Raw genomic sequence first — 10168 nt, forward strand, 5'->3', positions numbered from 1 at the left:
TTCCCTCAAAATCTTCACGAAAAAAGGGGTTCTGAGAGGGGGAAATTCGAAGAGGAGGGAGAAACCGAAAGGTTTCAAGTGGGATCGTCGCTCAAGGTTCAGGTTCAAAGTTCTCCGTCCAGATTTCACCGAATCTCTGGAAGTTCGTTCATCTGGTCGCTGCTTGTGTCTTGTTCGAGTTTGAAGTTTCGTCGTTTGGCATTTCATTATGACTGTGTAATTGCTGAAAATTTCAGTTAATTGAAGCTTTAATCTCAGGTCTGTTTTTCTTTCTTTCCTTTTTACTTGCTTTGATATTGAAGTTCAATGTGATTGAATGCCCTGTTTGCTTGGTTTCAACGTGCTCAATCGGAGTCCAATCTGATTTGTGGTTGCATAGATCTCTTGGAGTATTCTTGGTGTCCCCTTTAGGCTTAGACCTGCTTCGAACTTGTTTAATTCATTTTGGTCATTGTATGAAGGATTAGTGATGTGCTCGTCATGATTCTCACGAATATCCCTGTTTGTTTGACTGATTTCGGTCTTAAAATGTAGTTGTAGTGTAATAATAAGTAATTCGAACGATGATCGTGTAATGTTGAAAGAGGATTGTGTAACTACGGATGTGAACAATGACAGAATAGATAATTCAGAGGTAGTTCATTCGCATTTGAGAGGAAGTGATAATTCAAGTTCAAATCTTTTGTTCGGTTTAGCCGAGTTGGTGGAAAAAGCTGTTGGCTTTCAAGTGAATATGTTAGTCTTGTTACTATACTGATTAAGGATCACATTTGGATGGCTTCTTCTTTTTTGTTAAAACATGCCAATAGTTTAGTTGAAGTCTAAGGACAATATGAATTCTTGCTAACTTCACGCTTGATTGATTTGTTTCTACATTGATCAACATTCCATGACTAGAATTTTGTCATTCTTTGTAAGGATTGTGTTTCCCCGTTAACTTAGAAGTTTGTCAGGAAACGAAATGAATCAGAAACAGGAGCTCTCATTTAGTTTTGTTTCATTTGTTTATGTTATTACTTAACTTGTTAGGAATATGCTTAGGCCGACTACACATGGGTAACCAAACTTTTCGGCACGTAAGTAATCATCGTGACTATGGGTACGACTCCCGTGGCATAGTCATGATACATAAATCTAAATTCGGGTGTGCATTTCATGTGACCCGACCATAATTTTGAATAATGATAAAAATACACACGTTTTAGATCGTGGGTACGGTTCCCGTGATGCGATTCACAATGTGTACCAAAATCGACAAGTGTACGACAATCGTGCCTTGTTACAGAAAATATATTCTTAAATAATTAAAAGCGGTAGAAGTTAAAAATGCTTGTAGGTTTAAAATGTATAATTAATCAGATAATTAGGCCAATATTAATAGTTGAGCGACCGTGCTAAAACCACGGAACCTGGGAATGCCTAACACCTTCTCCCGGGTTAACAGAATTCCTTACCCGGATTTCTGTGTTCGCAGACCATAAATAAGAGTCAACTTCCTCGATTCAGGATTTTAAACCGGTGACTTGGGACACCATAAATTATCCCAAGTGGCGACTCTGAATTTGAATAAATAATCCTGTTTCGATTATTGTCACTTTAATTGGAAAAGCTCCCCTATACCCCTTTCGGGATAGAAAAAGGAGGTGACAAGTATCGTTCACACGAGGACTTGTGATTAATTATCGACTAAATTCAACTCAAACAATTAATCCATTCAAGCGATTTTCTAAAATGTGATTATTTAACTAAAACTAATCTAGAATAGTAAAATAAGAAATTAAAGGAAACAAGTTTGCAATCTTAGAGATGAATTCAAATGGAGAAACTATTCCAGAGCTATGGGTTAGCTAACAATCCCGTTGATTTTTTCACTTAAATGGTCTAATTAATTTAAGCTGATTTATTGGTTGACAAGGTTAATATTACTCGTAGTATTCTCCCGAAGTACTTCCCGCCTTTTCAAACTAACCTAATGCCTATATTCCTATGGATTAGGATTAACAAGAACACATTAATTATTCCTGTATAATAACCAAGCAAGGCGATTAGGTATATCCATATCCTAATCGTGAATCCATTCCTCATAATTCAGGTTCAAGATCTTGCTCTACTCAATCCTATTTGCAATCTTGAATTTCCTCTCCCGAGTTTAATCCTAGATTTGTAGATAGTATTAAATTGGTGATCAAGAAATCAAATAATTAAGCGCAAGATTGAATAAATAAACTAATATGATAAATTCAAGTTTCAAACTACAACGTTCATGTAGTACCCACAACTCTAGAACTAATAAACTATGAAATTAAAGGAATAGAAGAGAAGAAAAACTAGTTAGGTATGATAACAATGGACCTTATGTTTCATCAACGAACTGCAAGTAAAAGGCAAAACCAACAAGAAATATCAAACTAGTGACAACATATAACATAGTCCGTTAATAAGTCTGTTATTAAATTTTTTATTTATTTTTTTGAATTTTGACAATTCCAGGCTGAGAAAGTTTATTTTGTGTATCACATGTTTAGTCATACTTGTGTGAGTCATTTCTTTGTTAGACTAGTGGACTTAGTAGGGTCCACTTTCCACGCAATTACACCTAAATTGGGAAAGACTCTTCTCTCCAACCCCCCTCCCCCGCGTTCCTTAGCTTTTTGCGGGCATAGTTTGGGTAAAGCCGAAATTTGAATTATTTGGATTTTTGGTTTGAATTTTCGGATTATGGATTGGGTTTCGGATATAATTTTTATAATTTTTGGATTTCGTATTGGATATTGGATTTGGTACTTCGGATATTCAAAAATCTGAAACTTTTGTATTTTATATGGGATTTTTTCATTCCTATACACTATTTGAAACCTTATTACGAAGAATGTTCATGTTTTGGTATTTACCCTACCCTACCTAAACATATTTTAGCTACAAAATATATACAATCCTCCTTAAAAGGCTCCCAATCCATTATTTGTGCCTTCAATCAAGAGATTTAATTACACCCTTTTCCTTTTTTCTCTCCTCTATCACATTTTCTCTCCAGATTAAACTTATATTTAGGGATTTAGATATAGGAAAACCGAACAATTGAAGCTGCAAAAGTTCCACGAGTAAAACTGTGAAGTAGACAATACAGGAGCCATTGTTGCTGACCTCCGCACACTGCACTGTACAGAAGTGAACTAGTCCAATATTAGTCATATACCCCTACCCTCAATTATGGACTTTATACTAAATACAGAACCGAAATTACCATAACAATATGCTCATCAAAACTGGAAGCAAGAAAATCATAAACCAGAGATATGGACGGAGGGAAAGGGGTTACATCAAGATATTCTTTAGCATCGAGAGGAGGAGCAAGCTCTAATCGGAGACGAGCCCAGATATAATCTCAGCATCTAAATTAAGACCCGTCTCTATCTTGTTACATAGCTCCAGTATTGCTCTTTCCAGCCATTGCCCTGATGATTCCATTCTTTCGCTTTCTCTTCTCTATTTCTGTCTTCCTGCCTCGCTATCGTGTTATATATTATACATTTATCTACAACTTATCTACACTTTCATACATTATCTTTACCCAGTTATAAACAACTACAATATTATATCACTTAAGTACAATTTTTATACAAATTTTATACAATATGTCTTTTGTATATTTTGTATCTGATTTATATATAGTAAAAACAAATTTCACACAACTAATTATATATTATACAACTTATCTACAACTTATCTTCAATTTTCATACACTATTTCTACCCAGTTATATATATTTACAATATCATACAACTTAAATTTTGTATACAATATTGTTCAACTTTCATACAATAGTTAAATAAAAAATATATATAAAAATAACAGAATATAATTTTTCTACAATTTTACTACAATTTTGTAAGTATAATGTATGTCATGTCTTCTTCTTCGAGTTTCAATCTGAAATTCGGCCAAAATCAAGTCTAATCTTCATCAAAACACCCTAAAAATTGAGATAAAAACTCAATACCATATTCCCAATTATTTGCAATAACACCCAATCCAAACAAATAATGATTTTTAAAAATCCAAATTCGAATTCAATGCTTCAAAGCTTTTTAATGGCCGTCAATGGTGGAATTGCTGCTCTGTTTTTCTTTGCTTTACATTACTGGAATTAGGGATTGAGATATAGAGAAATACATAGAGAGAATTCCCAATTGTTTGCAACAATATCCAATTCAAACAAATAATGTTTTTTGAAAACCCAAATTCGAATTCAAAGCTTTAAAGCTTTTTAATGGCTGTCAATGATGGAATTGCTGCTCTGTTGTGCAAGATACGTGTGGGAGGGGGGATAGGATGTAGAGAGAGAAACGGTGGGGGGGGGGGGGGGGAGTGGAAGATATAGAGTGATTTTAGGACACTAATTATTATCATTAATTCCCTTAAAATGTACATAAATGGTAAGTGAGTATATAAAATGTAATTATAGTAAAACTTGAGTAGAGAGGGTAATATAATTTCATATAGTGTATAGGAATGTAAAAATCTCTATTTAGTCCATTATTCATATGCCAATAGTAACAAGTCCAATATCCTAACCATTAGATATATCTCATATATTCAATACTATTTACTAAGTTACTATCAGAATATTTTCTATTTGGACATGATTTTACTATTACTACTTCTTATCGGGCTTACTAATGTTTTTGTTGTATTTTCTTGATGATGATTTTGTTACTTGAACACTTTATTTAGTGGGCGTTTGGACATAAGAATTGTAAAATTCCAAAAAAAAGGTGAAAAAATTTCAAGTAAAAATGGTATTTGAAATTTAGAGTTGTGTTTGGACATGAATATAATTTTGGGTTGTTTTTGAAATTTTGTGAGTAATTTGAGTGAAAATTTGAAAAGCAGTTTTTTGGAGTTTTTCAAATTTCCAAAATGCATCTTCAAGTGAAAATTGGAAATTTTATGAATAAATGTCGATTTCGGGAAAAAAGTGAAATCTTTTAGGAAAAACAAGAAAAATTTCTTATGTCCAAACAGGCTCTTAGATTATTGCGTGAAAAATAAAGAACTTTTACGCAATTTAACATGAATACTTCATTAGATGTTCATTACACTAGAATGAAGAAACATCTCAACTTATAAGCTCAAAACTGAAAATCCGAAATATTCAAACCGATTAATCCGAATCCAAACTTAAAAAATACGATCAAATCCAAGTTTATTTAAATTGGATTTGAATTGTCATTTGTTCAATCCAAAAACCAAAGTCCAAACCTAAATTTTCATATCCAATCCAAATTGCCCAAAATCCCGCCCCTACTTCTTCCTCCTCTCCTCTGCCACCATATTTTTAACGAGGTAAAGTTCATCACAAGTTATCAGTTACTGCAATTATTTCGAAAGAACTTTGGAGTATGTTTTTCTTGCACCTTTTTCGAATTACAGTTTGAAATTTCACAATTTGCTTCAATTCTATGGCTTGCGAAATAGGAAGACCGGTGTAGTTCGGTGACATTTCCGGCCAAAAAGATATTATGTGAAATGCGGAGGAAGTGATTTTATTGTGACCAAATTTAGCTTATTGAGTTTACTGCAATGATGGTATAAGTATTTTTACCTTCGCAGGAGTAAATTCTGTGTACACACTACCCTTCTCCGACCCCATCTGTGAGAATATACTAAGTTTGTTGTTGTTGTATTTTTGCCCTAGGTATTGGGATAGCTGCAACTTTCAAATTACAAGCCTCAGCACTGATTGAAAGATATAGCCCCTTTCAATAACTTCGCCTCGGAGTCCTTAACTTAAGAATATGATCAGAGTGCAAGATGGATGCCAAATTTGGATTCCTAACGGTCAAAGGACTGGAAGATATGTTTATACCCATGTTGAGAAATTGCAAGAGCACGGGTTTTATGAAGAAAATACATGCTCAAATGGTCAAGTTTTCCCTTTCACAGAGTAACTACTTGGTGACCAAAATGGTTGAGATATGTGACAAATTGGGAGAAGTAGACTATGCCAGTTTGCTGTTCAAACAAGTTGTGGAGCCAAACAACTATTTGTACAATTGTATGATCAGAGCCTATACAAACAGACAGAGGTATGTGCCATGTATCAATATCTATAAGCAAATGATGGAACAAACCGAGAGTGAAGAAACAACTTCTCCTGATGAATACACATACCCATTTGTTATTAGGTCATGTGGGGGGCTTTTGTGTGTTAATCTAGGTAAACAATTCCATGGGCAGGTGTGTAAATTTGGGTTTAAGTCTAGCAGTATGATAGAGAATTCTTTATTGGATATGTATGTGAAGTGTGATCAAATGAGTTACGCACATAAATTATTCGAGGAAATGAACGAGAGAGATGTGATTTCTTGGAACAGTCTCATTTCCGGGCATATAAAGTTGCGTCAAGTGAGAAAGGCAAGAGCTTTATTTGAAGAGATGCCAAACAAGACTGTTGTTTCTTGGACAACTATGATTTCGGGATACACAAAAACTGGCTGCTATGGAGATGCCTTGGATGTTTTTAGGAGAATGCAAATGATTGGGATGAAACCTGACTGGATTAGTCTGGTTGCTGTTTTGCCTGCTTGTGCACAACTTGGAGCTCTCGAGTTAGGAAAGTGGATTCATTTCTATGCAGAAAAGTACGGACATTTGAGGAAGACTTCTGTGTGCAACGCACTAATGGAAATGTATGCAAAATGTGGAAGTGTAAACCAAGCTTGGCAGTTGTTCAATGAGATGTCTGAAAGAGATGTGATCTCCTGGAGTACGATGATTGGAGGCCTAGCAAACCATGGTAGAGCTCATGAGGCACTGAAGTTGTTTAATGAAATGCAGAGGTCCGCCGTTGAACCAAATGAGATCACTTTTGTTGGTCTTCTTTGTGCCTGCGCGCATGCTGGTCTGGTGAATGATGGTTTGAGGTACTTTGATTCCATGAAAAATGATTATAACATAGAGCCACGGATAGAGCATTATGGTTGTCTGGTTGATCTTCTTGGGCGTACAGGACGTCCTGAACTAGCTCTTGCACGCATCAAGAGCATGCCAGTGAAGCCTGACTCTGCTATATGGGGTTCCTTATTGAGTTCTTGTCGAACTCATCGCAATCTTGAAATTGCAGTCATTGCAATGGAACATCTATTAGAGCTTGAACCTGAAGATACAGGGAACTACATTCTGCTCGCTAATATTTATGCAGATCTTGGAAAGTGGGATGGTGTATCAAGGATGAGGAAACTCATAAGAAGTAAAAGCATGAAAAAAACACCAGGCTGCAGTCTAATTGAGGTAAACAATGTGGTTCAAGAATTTCTATCAGGTGATGATTCAAAACCATTTTCAAAAGATATCCGTCAGGTGCTAGAGCTATTGGCCTTACATCAAAGCAAAGAAAATGATCTGGTTGATATAACACTTGAGTACTTAAGTCCTTGAACTTATACTTCAAAGCACTTCAGCGAAATGTCATTTTAGCACCGATGAGGAGTGGTCACTCTTCATATGTCCTTTTCGATTCAAGGTTTTTGGTATAGTTTATACCACATTCTTTAGCATCCGGAAGTCCCATGAGGAGTCATAGTACAAGCAATCTCAAATAACACAGAGCTGGAAACCATAATTTGGCACCATCACTTTATATGAGCCAATCAGTCGTCTTGCATTTCATCCTTCCGGAGTAAGTATTTTTTCCCTTTTCCTCAAATTGGTTGAACTTTTAGTCACAACAACACCTTTGTTCGTGTATTATGTTATATTAGTCATTAGACTTGTTTGTTAATGGTCTATGTCATTTTGAACAAATTCCCTTATCTAAATTCTTTAATTGCTGAACTAATTCAAAAGCATTCTGAAATTCCGCTTTCCCGTGTAGAGGTTTAAGTGAAGCCACCGAATTGGAACATGTGCATTTTTTTTAATCCTATTTATCGTTTGGTGGGAATTTGGAGACCTGTATTTCAGGGATAAATTATGTTCAGGTGCTGGAGAGATCCAAAAGTTTGAACTTTTTTTGAAAATGGGTAGAAAGAGAGACTGGATGTGAAAAGAAAAGTTTGAGAGGCTCTTTTCTGCTGTTTTAGTGTGTTTCCTCTCTGGAAACACTGTGTGGTGTAATGTAAGGGGAGGTGGCTTCAGTTTTACTTTTACCTGATAAGGTGAGACACTTCACCTCTGCTGCAACAGTTTCTTCCTTTAGTGACTTCAAAGGAATTGAAACTCTAAAGAGTGAAACGTTGGTGATGCAATTATTGACATAGGAGCTCCTCTGGAAGAAATCTGCTTTCTTGGTCGTGGTGTTCCAACTGTTGATTTGCTATTTATTTTCTCATGTGGCATTAAATTAATGTTTCGCAATAAGGATTATTGTATAGCTGATTCCTCAGATACTGGCATGTATTATGGCTGATTTAGAGCTGGCCCGACTCCATTTGTAACCTCTTTTTATTGCTAATATATGAGTGACTGGACAGTGCTTTTGTTGGTAAATCCAAGTGTCTTTTTTATCTTTCATTAGAACTTTATATTGGTTTATTCCACTAGAGTAATATATAGGAAGTTTTTTCCTGACAAAAAGGAGGAAGAAAGTTGTAACTCACAGAATTTCTATATTACTGCTGCGTATAGTTTCCTTTCTGTCAAATGTATTTGTTAGATTTATCCGCTGCCGAGTTATGCCCGCTTTTTGCATCCACACATTATAACGTACTTTAGATATTTGATACCTTCAGGTCTTGTAGCTGCTTGGAACACTGCAAAAGCCGAACCAGGTTCCATTGTTTCTATCTTTTGCTTAGGCACGCAAAATTCAACCTGGTTCCATTGTTGAACCAGGTTCCACTGCAAAATTGAAGCTAGCTCCATTGCTGTAAGCTTTTGACAATATAATTGTGTCAATACTTGAACTCTTCTATTTTTTACCTAAACGTCTAAAAATGTGCTTGATAGGTTGAAGAGGATGCAAAAGCTGCTGATGTCCTCGTGAATTATTGGGATTGCCATTGACGCTAAGAAACATGGTAACACTGCTCCTGTGAATTTTCGAGTACTTGTAGTTCTCTGGTTTTTCCTGGGAAATGGTCGGGTAAAAACTTATCCATCTTTTTAATTCTCATTTGCAGCCAAAATTTTTGGCGAAACTGAATTCATCAATCCGAAAGAGCATGAGAAACCAATACAGGAAACCAGACAATGCCGCTTACTATAACTTTTTCTTTTTAAATTCTTTTCTTATTTCTAACATGTACCTTCCATAGTTTTCATACATACAAAATATTTCTGTTACTGTGGTGGAGTAATTATTAAGATGTCTCTGAAATCACATACTCTTCACAAAAGAGTGGAGCAGCTTTGCACCAGGGCAATCAAATAGGCAGTAATGCCATTTCTTTTATTAGGTGGATTATGTAATTCACACTTCAGCTGGAGGGTTTAAACACTTAGGTGGTTGATTTGGCTGCTTTTCTTTGTTAGGTACTACATTATCTTTTATAGCTGGAGTTGCCTTTAGCTGGAGCCTGGATGTTTGTTTGGAAAGTTGCCAACCAGTCACTGCTTACAGTTGTGCATCTAGCTGCACATTTTAAATTCATGGAGTTGTGACAGAACAAGGTTAATGGACGACACTAATTCTGCTTTCCGCAGAACATTAGGTTTGATGGGAAAGGAGGTGATAGCGAGAAATCGAAGGTGGGAATGAGAAAATGGCGCCAGATGACTGTAGTGTTGGATGCTGCCGTGAGGGTTAATCGGGAGTGTGCCATCTCTGCAACTCGCCGGCATTGTCGTCTTTTTGGTCTCTTCTTTTTTGATATATGTGACAAATCCAGAAAAATAACAAAGGACAAATGCCATGCGTGAACCTTGATTTCTGGCTTCTATTTCGAGCTACGTTACCGTGTTTCCTATTTTCACCTAGAGTTCTTTATTTTTCACCATCTTCAATTCCTTAACAGGGATTTTTTTATGTTTGGAAGAATGCTGTGATGGTCATAATCGGTTCACTATCGTGAGATTAATGTCAAAGAAAGAATTGGTAATGCGTTCCTACAGCATACTCAAGAGGTGTCAAATGCGCAATGAGCCTCAAAAACCTTGCAGAAATCTATTTATGGATGAATGCAACATATAAAAACCATACAAGCTGACATGAACTCACGTAACTCAA

At 35.8% G+C, this 10168-nt stretch overlaps 1 protein-coding gene across 5 annotated transcripts; it reads left to right on the forward strand.

The window, feature by feature from the left end:
• The first annotated feature begins 6 nt into the window (after positions 1–6).
• On the forward strand, positions 7–10042 carry LOC109206905 (pentatricopeptide repeat-containing protein At2g20540). 5 transcript variants are annotated; one of them, XM_019369773.1, is made up of 6 exons: positions 7–258; positions 5699–7681; positions 8733–8869; positions 8950–9020; positions 9123–9376; positions 9475–10042. In XM_019369773.1, the coding sequence occupies exon 2, from the start codon at positions 5815–5817 to the stop codon at positions 7438–7440; it is 1626 nt and encodes a 541-aa protein (XP_019225318.1). In that variant the 5' UTR covers positions 7–258; positions 5699–5814; the 3' UTR covers positions 7441–7681; positions 8733–8869; positions 8950–9020; positions 9123–9376; positions 9475–10042. The 5 variants fall into 5 exon arrangements, with proteins under 5 accessions (XP_019225318.1, XP_019225317.1, XP_019225319.1 ...); XM_019369772.1 differs by having other exon boundaries at positions 9123–9398; positions 9475–9953; XM_019369774.1 differs by lacking the exon at positions 9123–9376.
• Positions 10043–10168: the final 126 nt, after the last annotated feature.

Source organism: Nicotiana attenuata, unplaced genomic scaffold, assembly GCF_001879085.1.
Source record: "Nicotiana attenuata strain UT unplaced genomic scaffold, NIATTr2, whole genome shotgun sequence".
Taxonomy (NCBI): Eukaryota; Viridiplantae; Streptophyta; class Magnoliopsida; order Solanales; family Solanaceae; genus Nicotiana; species Nicotiana attenuata.

Excerpts from the sequence above, each read along its gene's own strand:
- LOC109206905 (XM_019369773.1), top strand. The coding sequence starts at position 5,815 with ATGGATGCCAAATTTGGATTCCTAACGGTCAAAGGACTGGAAGATATG.